This window comes from Microtus ochrogaster, chromosome 16 (assembly GCF_000317375.1).
Source record: "Microtus ochrogaster isolate Prairie Vole_2 chromosome 16, MicOch1.0, whole genome shotgun sequence".
NCBI classification, from domain to species: Eukaryota; Metazoa; Chordata; class Mammalia; order Rodentia; family Cricetidae; genus Microtus; species Microtus ochrogaster.
The window spans coordinates 56,110,479-56,125,844 of record NC_022018.1 but is presented as its reverse complement, the minus strand read 5'-3'; the positions used below and the strand labels follow the sequence as shown (position 1 = coordinate 56,125,844).

The 15,366-nt window shown below is 39.1% G+C and overlaps 1 protein-coding gene across 1 annotated transcript in view; it reads right to left on the bottom strand.

Annotated features, from left to right (window-relative positions):
- Positions 1–15,366, bottom strand: part of Nsd1 (nuclear receptor binding SET domain protein 1) — a 115,292-nt gene that overhangs the window by 92,369 nt on the left and 7,557 nt on the right. The window contains exon 3 of the mRNA XM_026782929.1: positions 1,035–1,170. Coding sequence (XP_026638730.1) covers positions 1,035–1,170 — 136 coding nt within the window. The remainder of the gene's footprint in view (positions 1–1,034; positions 1,171–15,366) is intronic.

Genomic DNA, 15,366 nt, shown 5'->3' with positions numbered 1-15,366 from the left:
AAAAAAGAATATTGTATACATAATAAATAAATAAATAAATAAATAAATATTTTTTTAAAAAAAAGAAAAAGAAATGCCATGGTCGTGAGGTCTCTTCACAGAAATAGAGACCCTGAGACACCAAGTAAGAAAAACAAATTGCAATAATCAAAGAAAAATATTCCAAATCAAGATTCTGTCACACTTGTTGAGGCAGAGTCTCATGTACCCCATATTGGCCTCAAGCTCACTGTGCAGACAAGGAAAAGCTAGAAATCCTTAGTCTCCTGCTTCCAATCCCCTAAAAGTCAGCAATTCTCAACCTATGGTTTATGACCCCTTTTGGGGTTGAACGACCCTTTCACAGGGGTCCCGGTCTAGATCATAACACCACATAAACTAGGTGGCACACACCTATATAATGCTCATGGAAGACAGAGGAAGATCAGATGATCAGTTCAAAGTCACCCTCGGATACATGAAATCCCATCTCCAACAAGTAAGAAGAGTGTAAAGGGGCTGGGAATATATATTAATTGGTAAAGCTAAATTGCCATTTACATTTTCCATTCAATACATACAGAATAGCTGAGAACTTTTATTTAAAACATAGTCTCAGGGCTGGATGAAGATGGCTCAGCAGTTAAAGAGCACTGGCTGCTCTTTCAAAGGTCCTGAGTTTAATTCCCAGCAACCACATGGTGGCTCAAATGAGATCTGATGACTTTTCTGTATACAGAATGCTGTATACATAGTAACAAAAAGAACAACAACAAAACCATAGTCTCGTTATATAGTTGTCCTCAAATTCATGATTCCTGCCTCAATCTTTCAAACCATGAGATTAACAGGCAAGTACCAAACATGCCTAGTGTAACAACTTTTAAATCTCAGAGTGCATAAACTAAAAAACTAAAGAGGAAATTTGTTAACAATTCATAACAATGAATTATTTCTTGCTAAAGTAACAAAACTCCTGAATTACACTGAAAGCAACTACAAACCTATGATTGCACATTGCATTTTATCACAAATTATCAGCTATAAATGATTACCTTTCATTTTTGAGTGTGTATTAATCAATGGATCAGCACAAATCCTGCAGGGCCACCATGGGCGTCTCTTGAATTTTGCCCAAATGAGATCTCCAACTTCATATTTCAGTGGTGTAGATCTTTTCTTCGGTTGACACTTTAGACAGACAAAACATGGGGAATCAGTAAGAATAGAAAACCTTCAAAGCATTACCATCTAACCTAGAACTCTGAAAAGCCAATGCCTAAAAAATACAAAAGGAAAACGCAGCCAGGCCTAGCAAGATGGCTCCATGGCACCTGCCACAAAGTCAGACAACTTTAATTTGATCCCTGGAACTAAATGCAGAGAACAAACCCTCATAATATTACCCTCTCCAAATTAGCTATGTGGCACACAGCACCCACTCACATCCACAATAAATATTTCTAATGTTGATAGATTAAAAATCCAGCACAAATCAGCCTGACTTAATTGTTCACAGTATAGTCTTTTAGAGTAATTTTCAATTAATATTTTACATTCTCATTACTATTCATAACAAAAAAAGATCCTAAAAGTACACAGAATATGGTGGTAAAAGTCTTTAACTCTAGTATTTAGAAAGCAGAGGCAAGCATAGATCTCTGGAAGTTCAAGGGCAGCCTGGTCCACATAGTTCCAGATAGCTAGGACTACATAGTGAGATCCAGTCTCAAACAAAACAAAATCAAATCCTAGAAGTATAGGTCATAGCTATACTACTATACTCATGCCAATGAACCCAACCCTAAATTATCCCCATGATATACAAGGAAGATATACTAAATACTACACAGTACAACTCGGAACAACATTCAAATAGAATACAGTATAAATATAAATGAAGCTCTTAGGAACCGTTTACTGCAGAAGCCCAGGCCACATCCTTTCTCCAAAAATAACATGCTTGATTAACCTGGTATCTAACTGACCCATCCCAGCTCCCAGGTCCACATTTCTAAATAGCACAAACTTCCTGCCTTCAGAGGAAATATTTTTTCCACAGGTCTGTGCTTTTATAATCTAGGAAAATACAAATATATATGTTTTATTAAATTAAAATTTACATTTATGTATATATAAAAATGTATAGTACAAAAAAACAATAAGTATTTTGCAGAGGCCAAAGTACCTAGGCTACAAGGACTAAGAGCAACCTCCTCTGCCTCGGCTTAAGTCAAGAAGACACAAAACAAAACAGTATCATTTTGCCCTAAGGGCCATGTCTTTCAAAATGCGCTTAGAGAGCTCAACTGTCAGACTGCATTTTACTTCCTCCATGCCTGAAACTACCCACATGGTGCTCCAGTGGTCAAGAAAGGACTCAATGAAATAATTCAAGTGGGGAATAATGCCCCTACTCAAAAGATACCAAAGGATGTGGCTCAGTCCAATATGTAAATTATCTCTAAACCTTAAGATTGCTTTCACACGGGGCTGGAATGGAAGCTCAATTAGGAGCATGCATACTCTTCCAGGACGGTGGTTTCATTGCCAACATACAGGGTAGCTTACAATCATCTATAATTCTAGCTCCAGGGGCTTCAGTGCTCTCTTCTGGTCCATGCTGCCACCAAACAAACTGGTACACAGACAAACATGTAGGAAAAACCCCCATAAACATTTAAAAAAAAAACAAAAAACTGACTAAGACTTCTTTCACACGAAGTATGTAAAATAGAATGACCTAGGATGCTTCAAAATACTCATGTATGTTAGTAAAATTCAAGTGAAAATAATACACTTACTTTTCCATCTTTATAGTCACCCAGGAGTTAGGAAAGAAATATAGCATTTCCTTTTTAAAAGCCCTCGAGAATCATTTTGCCAATCAAATAAGAAAGACTGTAACATTAAAATTTGTTGATTGAAATTTCAAAGCCTGAATGAAAACCTGTATGGTAGCAGAGGCTTTTAATCCCAACACTCAGGAGACAGAGGCAGGCAGATCCTGTGAGTTTAAGTTCACATGGTCCACAGAGCTAGTTCCAGGTCAGCCAGGGCTACAGAAACAAACTCTTGGGAGGTAGGGGAGGAAGTAAAAAAAAAAGAATACTTTGCCAATCATTGATAAATACTATTCAAGTCATAAATCTAAGTAATGTATATTCAGTATTTCTGATGTGTCAACGGCAATGATCCTCCTTGGATTCTCATAAGACATATATTTTTACACGTATTTACTATATGCCTAGTAGTAATAGTTGTTTAGTAAAAGGCAGAGCCAGGATTCAAAGTTGGATAGCACAACTGAAGCTCAAACTATTAATGACTGTATTCATCATCCACTGAGTAAAACCTTAGTTACTTTAACTACTTATGATAAATCTAACCATAACTGAAGACATGGAATTGGTTCTACCTTCTCTTTATATATCAATTACAAATCGATTACATTGCATTATCAGACACATGCCAAAAAATAAACGTGCTAAGTTGTGAAGGAAATGCAAATCAAAATCACCAGCAAAATAACAAGTATTGATGAAGAAAAGTATGATGGTGACTTTAGTACAGCCCTGTTAAGAGATCAAAAGATCCAGGCTGGAGAAATGGTTCAGAATACAGAGAACCCAGGTTTGGTTCCCAGCACCCACATCCATTAATTCCAGTTCCAGGGGATCTGACACCCTCTTCTGACCTCAGGGAGCACCTGGCATTCACAGAGTAAAGATGCATACATGTGAGCAAAATTCATGTGCATAAAATAAATCTAAACAAAAAGCTTTCTAAGAAATTAAAATATTTAAGATAACATGATAACCACATATCCCAGTAATTCTATTCATAGATATACTAAAGACTAATGGATACATACCCAGGGCTTGAGGGTATAGTTCAGTGGTAGAATACTTGCCTATCATCTCCTAACCACCTGAGGAAGCTTATTAAATAGCAAACGCTGACCAATTATTCCTCCACCACCAACTGCACATCAAACTAAAGACTCTCTGTGCCTGAGGTAGAACTCTTAGTAAATTAGCTACTTTTTCTTAAAGCACCAGAGATCTGCCAAGATTGAAAAAAAATTCATCCCATAGTTAACCAGTATTTGTTTTTGAGTCCTGAGGCTTGGGGATGGAGGGACCACAAAAAAAGATAATCTATGAATTAGTCTCACCAGCATGTGATAACTGACTCCATATAATTTCAGTGTTGCTTTATCTCACATAGCAAAATGAATAAATAAAAATAAAAAAATTATGCAAGCACTTATTAGATACCTACGAACCAAAAGCTGCTAAAAATATTTGTTTTGTTTGCTTGTTGCTTTCAAGATAGAGTTTCATTGTGTAGCTTTGGAGCCTATCTTGGAACTCACTCGGTAGATCAGGCTGGCCTCAAACCACCACTACCTGGCTAAAAACATTCTTAACAGTAAAGGTGGTAGCAATTATGATTAAGCTGTTATAGATATCACAAACTACCAAATGCCAGGACTAAGGGCAAATTAACACGTGCTTTTTCTACTAGCTCAGAGCAGAAAGACATTAAGAGCAGTGTCAGCATAACTGCAGTATCCTTAAGAATCAGAAGTGCATGCCTATAATCCCAGCACTCGGAAGGCAGAGGCAGGCAGACACACATCTGAGTTCTTCAAGGCCAACCTGGTCTACAGAGTGAGTTCCAGAATAACCAGTGCTACAGAAAGAATACAGAAAAGCCAAAGAGAAAGAAAGAGAGAGAGAGAGAGAGAGAGACAGGAAACAGAGAGGGAAACAAATCAGACAAGTCAGATAGCCCAGTGGCAGAGCCCTGCCTATTGTACACAAAATTCTGGGTTCAATCCCTAGGGGCTCCCAGCACCACAAATAGAAGTGCCACACACAGTGGCTCAGACCTGAAATCCTATAATACATGAAAAATGGGGCAAGAACATCACATGTTTAAGGCTAGTCTGCAAAACTAGACAGGTCAGCCTAAGCTCTACAGTAAGATCATCTCCAAAAACAAAATTTTGCAAGCACTTCTGGGGATCAAACCCAAGGCTTGCCACTGAGCAACATCCCAGCTCCAAAAAACTTATTAAACAGCTGTTGCTCATATTAATCTCTGACTTATGTCTTAAAAACAACAAGTATTAGAACATCTATCCTAGCGATTTTACTTATAGCCATTATTTTTTTGTCTCCTTTCCTCCCTCTGTTTTCCCCTTAAGAGACAAGATTTCACAACAATAGGCCAGGCTAGATCCAGAACTCATGATCCTCTTATACTAAGTACTATAATTAATTACAGGTATGTAACATGTCAAGCTTCTTTCTACTGTCTTAATATGCTTATTTTCCCATCCCTCTCAGATAATGGAAACAACCAGACCTGTGGCAGTCTATGGCTCTCTACAATACTAGGTATAAATAAATCCTTACTTACCACTGGCTAACTATAAATTCAAACAAGTTACTTAACTTACCTAAGTCAAGACAACCCTTTATTTATAAAATGAAAAAAATGTGGCTGGGCAGTGGTGGCGCATGCCTTTAATCCCAGCACTTGGGAGGCAGAGGCAGGCTGATTTCTGTCAGTTTAAGGACAGCTTGGTCTATAGAGCTAGTGCCAGGACAGGCTCCAAGGCTACACAGAGAAACCTTGTCTCAAAATAAAAAAAAAAAAAAAAAAGAAACGAAAAAATTAAAAAATGTGAAGATCAGAAAAAAATATCACCAAGGCTAGAGATGGCCCAATGGTTAAGAGTGGTTGCTGTTCTTGCAGAGAACATATTTAGTCCCCAAGCACCCACAACCACTTCAGGGGATCCAACAAGCTCTTGACTGGCTTCCTTGGATAAGTACATACATATGCACATACTCACAGAATATAAACAAATAAATGAAATAATTAAAATACACCTAAAAAAATAAAAATGAAGGGAGGTGCTATGGTGTGGTTGGTAGAAGTGATCCCCAGGACACACACGATGAAAGGAAAGGAAACTCCCACAAGTTGTACTGTAACCTCCACGTGTGCCATGGGACAGGAACACCCTGCCCTCATAAATAAATAAATAAATGTAATAAATGTTTTTAAAATAAGACAGCAAGGTTTAGGAGCTGGTGGCGCATAACTTTAATCCCAATACCCAGAAGGCAAAGTGAAGACCAAGCAAGGCTATACAGTATCAGAAATGTATTCTGAAGATTGGCACAGAACAGGCAATGTGAGACTATCATTAGCCTAGAATGAAGTGGTGACTACCCTGGAAATTCACCAAAGCTCAAGATTCAAATAACCAGTACTCAACTCCCAGGCCTCTACAGCCTCTAGGGCTGTTCTGCACCACTTACAGCCTCAGCAAAAAAGAAAACAGTGAAAGCACCCATTCACAGAAAGAATCTGCTGTGTTCTGAATTTGATGGATGGGCTGGCTGGCTGAGATAGGCTCTCATGCACCACATACTAACCTTAAATTTCAACGTATCACATAGCCAAAAATGAACTTGTTACAATCCTATGTTCATCTTCAAAGTACAGGGATTATGTACCAATTATGTAGGTACTATCACACCTGGTTTATGCAGTGGTGGGATGAAAGTTCAGGTTAGTGCAAGGCTTAGTACAAGTTAAGCAAGCAATGTACCTACTGAGCTCTAAAGGCCATGTGCTAGGGATTCTTTATGACCCCAACTAAAACAAAGCTGTAAAACTTCACCTTCATTCACTCATGCAACACTTACTAGGTCAGTCTAGACCTTGAGCTATGAATATGTGAGATATAATTTCTCTGTCAAATAACCAAGTCAAAGACCAGCAAGATTGCTCAGCAGTAAAGATGCCAGGCCCGACACACTCACTTCAATCCCCAGAACTCATACAGTGAAATGAGAAAACCAACTCTTACAAGTTGTTCTCTGACCTACATATGAGCACCATGACAGATGCATACATTAAGTTAATCTTTTTAAGTTTAATTTTTTTAAGGCTCGGAGAGATGGTGCAAATAGTTAAGAGCAGTGGTTGCTCTTTCCAAGTACCCAATTTTGATTCCCAGTACCCACCTGGTATCTCACAACCATCTGTAACTCTAGTTACAGGGTACCCAATGGCCTCTCTTTCTGGCCTCTGGAGGCAAAGGCACATATTCAGTACATAAATATACATGCAGCCAAACATTCACACACGTAAAAGGTTTTGTTCTGTATTTTTAAAAAAACTAAGTTGAAAGCACTCAGGAGGCGGAGGCAAGCAATCTCTGAATTTGAGGCCAAACTGGTCGATAGAGCAAGTACTAAGACAGCCAGGGCTGAAGTATGGAAGTATGGTCAAGTGCTGGGCATTTAACTGCACATTCAAGGTCCTGAATTCGACCATCAGCACTGAAAACAAACAAACAAACAGAAATTATAAAGTATAACAAAGACCAACATTAGGGGCCAGAAAACAGCTCAGCTGATAACAGTACCTGTCAGGCAAAATTGACAACCAAGTTCACTACCTGAAACTTTGGTAGGAGAGAACCAACTCCAAAAAATTGTCCTGTGACCTCCATTTATGCATCCATGCCACGCACGCGCACACAAATAATTTCAGGTTTTGTTTAAAAGGCCAGTATAAGCCACAAGGGATGGCTCACATTTGTTATCTCAATGACTTAGAAGGCCGAGGCAGGAAAACCGACTTCAGTTCAGGGCCAGCCTAGCCTACATAAGACTTAGCGCCAAGCAGCCTTCTGACTCTACCTTACCCAGTCATGACTCTAACTACTAACCATAGCACTTTTAAAACATAAGCACCTACTACAAAGTCAAAAACCCATTTACTGGCCAAACACTATCATGGTCTAACCTTAAGGTAATTCAACTGCTTGAGTACACAGTAATAACACTACCTGATATGCTCAAAGCCCTGGGTTTAATCACTGCTATCACAAGCATATACACAAACACGAATACACACACACAAACCCTCAGTGTCTCATTTGGGGGGGTTGTTATTATAATTGCTAGATTTGTTTTTATTTTTATGTTTTGTGTGCAGTAAGTATGCATGTGGGGTCCGTTATCCTTTCATCATGTGGAGTCCAAGGATTGAACTCAAATCAGGTTCAGTGAAAAGGTCTTTTACTCACTCAGCCATTTTTCTATGTTCTTTATTAAGGCTGTTATCATTTTTATTTATTTATTTGCTTTTTTCAAGACAAGGTTTCTCTGTGGTTTTGGAGCCTGTCCTGGAACTAGCTCTTGTGGACCAGGCTGGTCTCGAACTCACAGAGATCCGCCTCCCTCTGCCTCCCAAGTGCTGGGATTAAAGGCATGCGCCACCACCACCCGGCTTGTTATCATTTTTAAGTGTGTGTGTGTATGAGAGAGAGAGAGAGAAAAAGAATGATTATGAGAATGTACATGTAAATGCAAATGCCTGAGAAGGTGACTAGATCTTCAGGAGCTGTGTGGTATCTGAAATACGTGCTGAGAACTAAATACGGGCACTCTGGAGAGCAGTGCACACTCTTAACTGCTGAGCCAATGTTCTAATTATTTCTTCTTCTTTTTTTTTTTTTTTGGCTTATTTGCTTTTTTGTTTTTAGATATAGGGTCTCCCATGTATAACCCAAGGTGACCTGGAACTCACAACATATAACATGAGCTAAATTCAAACTCTAGGTAATCCAGCCATATGTTAGTGGCTTAGTTTCTGAGACAGGATCTCACTATGGAGTCCAGGCTGGCCTCAAATTCTCAATCCACCTGCTTCAGCTTCCTGAGGGTTACAATTTCAGGTTTGTGTTATATAATATCCAGACTATGTTATCCTTAGATACCTACATTTTTAGTCATGCAATGAGATACAGAACTCAATTATTGCAGAACTTAGGTACATTAGCAAAATACTGAAAACAAACTCAATGTTCATCAACAATTAATTGTGGTACATCCAAACAATATGAAGGCTGAAGAGATGGCTCAGCAGTTGAGAGTTGAGTTCCCAGTACCCACATGACAGCTCACATGGTCTGCAATTCCAGTTCCAGGGGAAATCTAATGCCCTCTCTGGCCTTCCAGGGCACTGCACACATATAGTACACATACATGTATAACAGGCAAACATTTATACACATGAAATATAAGTAAAATCTGTTAATAAAAAGGATGAAGCAATTCTTTTGTGTGTTTCTATTGTGTATGTATGTGAGAGCAGATGTGTGTGAACAAAAGTAGATAGGGAAGAAAAAGGATAATTTGTGGAAATTGGTTTTCTACCTCTATATGGGTTCCAAGATCAGATGATCAGGCGTGGTGGCAAGTGCATTTACCTGGTGAGCCATCTTGCTGCCCCCCCCCTCTTTATTTTGAGACAGGATGTTATATAGCCCAGACTTGCCTCCAACTCACAGCGTAAACGAGGATAGCATTGAGCTCTGGTTTGGCCTCTAAACACCAACAACTGGAATTACTGTTATGCACCACCACACTTGACAGCTCTTTATGTAGATACAGAATATATCACATCACAGAAAAAATATGATACAGACAGTACAGAAAAGCTATCAAGGTTGTTTTCTCAGATGTGTAGGTGGATATATAGGCCAAATGATATATACTTCTTAGTCTCCGTTCCTTAGGAAGGCAAGACAGAAGGATTGCCTGATCCCAAAGTTATAAGGTGAAACTGAGGAACACAAGAATATCCTGAGGAAAAAGTATTTTATAAGAAAAAAATTGTTTTAAGTATTATTCATATGGGCATTTCGCATTCATGTCTGTGTACTACAAGCATGCCTGGTGCTCATGGAATTCAAAAACGAGGTATTAGATGTCCTAGAACTAGAGTTACAAATGATTGTGAACCACCATGTGGGTACTAGGAATTAAACACCAGTCATCTGAAGAGCAGGCTACTATTCAGTGAGCCATCTCTCTGGTCCCCAAATGAAAATTTTTATCTTATACTATACTCCTTGAGACATAAAGCAACTTCAAATTACTGAAGGAAGTAAAGCAGCATAAAATGTAAACGGAACGCATATAAATAGAAACCTTTACACCCTCACAAAGCATCTGAAGTCTAATTCGAATTGGGAGAGGACTGCTAGGAGAAACAGGTACAAAATAGCCCTTGGGGGGAAAAAAACTGTTAACAGTTACTAAGAGCTTACCAATGTAAATGAAGGACTACAAAAAAGCTGAAGTCATGGCAAGTTAAAGGCCAGCCTAGTCTGCACAACAAGATCCTGTCCTAACAAGAAAAGAAGTACCCTTAGATCACCATGAGACTATAAATGCAAATGAAATTATAAACACCTCCAAAATAACATACTTTATAAAATGGATCTTTCTAGATTTTAACTGTACTGCCAGGAAATGTAATGACAAAAACCAATTTTAACATTTCTGGTAAATATATACTCAATACTGGATATACAATTGTTAAAAATAATAATCCTGGGGCTCAAGAGATGGCTTAGAGGTTAAGAACACTTACTGTTCTTCCAGAGGACCAGAGTTCAATTCCCAGCACCCACATGGCAGTTCACAACTGTCGGTTATTCCATTTCCCGGGGATCCAACACCCATGGCAAAACACCAATGCACGTAGGTGTACAAAGTAAGTTCCAGGTCAGCTACAGAGAAACACTGTCTGGGGAGACTGTAATATTAACTGCTTGCAAAAGAATAACCTCTGCATAATTTGAAATGTTATAACTTTATTTTTTTCCTTTTCTTTTTTTAATGGTTTTTCAAATATCTCTGTGAATTCAAGGCCTGCCTGGCATACAAAGCTGTCAAACAAAGAGAAACCCTGTTTTGAATAACAAAGATAATAAATAAATAAATAAATAAATAAATAAATAAATAAATAAATAAATAAATGCAAGTTACATATGGATGACTTAAAGTCTGATAATGCTTTAAGACGATGATACCTTGATTATATGACTTCCTCCAAATAACTTTGTCTTCAGACTCTACTTATTTTTTTACATTTTTCAAGATAGGGTTTCTCTGTAGCTGTGGTGCCTGTTCTGGAACTAGCACTTATAGACCAGACTGGCCTCAAACTCATAGAGATCTGCCTGCCTCTGCCTTTTGAGTGCTGGGATTAAAGGCAAGTGCCACCACCACCCAGTCTCTACCTATTTATTTTTTTTAATTTACTATTGAGACAAAATTTCCATTATATAGCCCTAGTTGGCCTAGAACTCACAAGAGATCTTCCTGCTTCTACCCCACAATGTGCTGGAGCTAGTGGTTTGTGCCCCCTCCTGTTTACACAGAATACTGGAACTGAATCCAGAACACTCTCCCATGTATGTAAACACTGGATTTACATACCCAGATAGATTTACTTTTCTAAATTACAAATTTAACCAGCCCAATAGTACATGTCTGCGATTCCAACATTTGCTTGGAAGGCTGAAACAGGTGAGTTCTATGCCAGTCTGACAACATAGGGAAAGTAAAATAAAACGAAAGGTCTAGAACATATATAATCGGGCTGGAGAGGTGGCTCAGAGGTTAAGAGCATTGGCTGCTCTTCCAGAGGTCCTGAGTTCAATTCCCAGCAACCACATGGTGGCTCACAACCATCTGTAATGAGATCTGGTGCCTCTTCTGGTGAATATATGTTAACAGAACATTGTATGCATAGTAAATAAATCTTTAAAAAAAATATTACATATATAATCTATTAAGGGATAAAAGATTCAAGTAAATTACCCGTAACATTGTGCTATTAAGCAGTGGGAAGAAGACAGGAACTGGAGATGCTAAGTAAGCAGGCACAGCACTGCAGTTAGTTCCTGGTAAAGTTCTAAAATTCTTCACTACATGTCTATTTGAAAATTAAGCTTGAGAGATATCAAGATGGTTCCATGGGTGAAGGCACTTGCTGTTAGACCTGACTGTGTGAGTTCAATCCCTGGAACCCATAGGGTACAAGGAGAGAACCTGCTCCATCAAGTTGTTCCCTGCCTTCCACATGTACACTGTTGCAGGCATATATACACACAAAGGTTAAATTTTTTTCTAATGGGTATAGTGGTGTATGCCTTTAATCCCAGGTAAGTGGGATTACAGTGCTACATAAAAAAAATCCTGACTCAAAAACAAAACAAAACAAACAAAAAAAAACCCCAAAAAACCCTAGGTTGTGGTGGTGCATGACTTTAATCCCAGCACTTGGGAGACAGAGGCAGGCAGATCTCTGTGAGTTCAAGACCAGCCTCATCTACAGAGCAAGTTCCAGGACAGACCTCTAGAAAAAGAATAACAAGGCCGGGCAGTAGTGGTGCACACCTTTAATACCAGCAATCTGGAAGCAGAGGCAGGCTGATCTCTGTTGAGTTCAAGACCAGTCTGGTCTAAGAGAGCTAGTTCAAGGACAGGCTCCAAAGCTACAGAGAAACCCCCGTCTCGAACCCTCCCCCCCAAATAACAACAAAAAAGTTAATAGCTCAACTACTGAACCATCTCTCCAGCGCCCAAATTGTTACAGTTCTTTATGGAAATCAATGCAGATGTAAGCCTATCAAGAACTATTAAAGTTATCTTTGTCATAATTCTGTCAGTTACCCTCAGGAAATAATGTCATACATATTATAAAACTGACAAAGTACCTAGTATCAAGACTTCTCTTACCCAGGCAGTAGTGACACACACCTTTAATAGCAGCACTTGGGAAGCAGAGGCTGGTGGATCTCTGAGTTTGAGGCCATCCTGGTCTACAATGTGAGTTCCAGAACAGCTAGGACTGTTATACAGAGAAACCCTGTCTCAAAACAACTTTAAAAAATAAATAAGCCGGGTGGTGGTGGCGCACGTCTTTAATCCCAGCACTCGGGAGGCAGAGGCAGGCGGATCTCTGTGAGTTCGAGGCCAGCCTGGTTTACAAGAGATACAAAAAAAAAAAAAAAAAACTTCACTTACAGGTGGGCGTAGTTGCTCATGCCTATAATCCTAGTGAGAGGCCAAGACTGGAGGAAGCCTAAACTACAAAGTGAAACCCTATACAAAACACAAAGACCCTAATATCACCTCTAACAAAGACCTGATATTAGAAGCTTAATTTTACTTGTTTATACAGTAACACTTCTACAATTAAGATGTTTGCAGACATTTCAAACCAGTGGTGACAAAACACACCTGTGATCCTAAAACTCTTCTGTTTATGGTCGGTTTGAGCTATACAGCCCTCAGCTCTTTTAACCAAAATCACTTTAAACTCAGAATCTTATTATCCTTTAACGGTTCTGTAATTCTTTGCAGATTGTGGCACAGTGGGACGCCTTATTTAAAACGTACCATATTATATATGGTGTGCTAATTATAAAACACATATAAAGTTTAGGAGTATAGAGGGATCCCCTCCTATGAACAAGGCTGTGGGTCCTAAAATTGACAAGAAAATACTAATTTTTAACAGGGAGGAACCTTGAAGCAGATTTTCACTCCAATAGAGGCTATTCCATAATTTAAACTCAAAAGCCCCACCTAACTAAGCCTCCTGAATACTATGACTATAACAAGCTTAAGCTATTATTTGCCCAGACCTTGTTTTGGTTTTCTGAGACAAGATTTTTCATATCCCAGTCTTTATGTCCCAGCTCCTGAACACTACATACATATGTCCCACAAACATAGATCTTTAATACATTTTATAAAGAAGTATGGATGTTCTTTTATTGCTTTTTATACGTGATCTCCTTATGTAACCCTGACTAGCCTGGAACTTACATTGATCCGCCAGTCTGTGCTTCCCAATGTGCTGGGATTAATGGCGTGTACCACCACTCCTTGGCTACAATAAAATTTTAAAGATGTGACAAATAAATAAATAGGTGTTTTGGGTATAAAATGTCAGTAACAATGAGTATGACATTAATGTCCACTGACAGCAAAGCCATACAGCACAGAAAGGAAGTAAAGATGTCATAGGAAGTACACCTTAACTTAGAGCAACTTCTTTCAGACTGTTCCTGGTACATAAGGGATATCACATAACCAGTCATTACTTTTAACAATATCTAATATATTAAAACAGTTCATCCTTCAAAATGTATTCTAACCTTCTAGTGCCCCTTCCCACTTTTTGAGAAAGGGTCTCACTGTGTAGCCCTGGCTGGCACTCACCACATCCAGCCTTCCAGCACTCTTTTACAAGTATTGAAGGGGTCAGCGATGCAGCTTAGCTGCTGCCAGATGATCAGATGCTTCCCCAGGCTCTAGAGAGCCCTAGGATCTGTTCTCCATTACCTGCATATACCAGTTATAGCGATACATGCTTAATTCCAGCACTGAAGAGGTAGATGAAAAACTATGTATGAAGTTCACAGACATCTTCCAACAGAAAAGGAGTTCAAGAATACCCTTGCGGGCGTAGTGGCGCACACCTTTAATCCCAGCACTCAGGAGGCAGAGGCAGGTGGATCTCTGTTGAGTTCGAGACCAGTCTGGTCTACAGAGAGAGTTCCAGGACAGACTCCAAAGGTACAGAGAAACCCTGTCTCGAAAAAACAAAAAACAAACGAACAAATAATACCCTGGGATACTATTTTTTAAAAAGGAAAAATTATATTTATGGTTAGGCATGACAGTGCATGCTTCCCAGCACTTGGGAGACAGAGACAAATGGATCTCTTTGAGTTTGAGACCAGCCTGGTCTGTAGAGCGAGTTCCGGGACAGTCAGGGCACAGAGACCTGTCTCAAAATATAAACATAAATAAATAAACAGTAGATGGATGGATGGATGGATGGATGGATGGATGGATGGATGGACGGACGGATGGATGGAGTCACATTTGTGTGTGTATGTGTGCACACACGTGCATGCGTATGTGTATGCACATGTATGTAGAATCAGAGAACAACTTACAAGGGTCAGTCCTCTCCTTCCACCATGTGGGTCACAGGAATTAAAGTTATTAGATTTGGAAGCAAGTGCTTTTTACAGACCAAAAACAAAAAGAACAAAAAGGCCTTTATAATTTCATATAACAGCAGCAGACACAAAAACCTGATGTAATATGTAAACATTTCATTCATATACGTCAACTTATTGGTTCTCCAATTTGTAAACGATGGGATTACCAAATTTAAGCAGACAGGCACTGCAGCATATGCCTACAGTCTTAGTACCTGGGAGGTGAAAAAAAAAAACATTAGGGATTCAAGATCATCCTTACCTACTCAGTCGATGAGTTTGAGGTCAGCCTGGGCTACATGCTTGAGATCCTATCTCAAACAAAAGGTAAAAAGGCAAAATAAAATAATGCTTATTGAGTCATTAAAAAATGTACATCAGCCGGGCGATGGTGGCGCACGCCTTTAATCCCAGCACTCGGGAGGCAGAGGCAGGTGGATCTCTGTGAGTTCGAGACCAGCCTGGTCTACAGA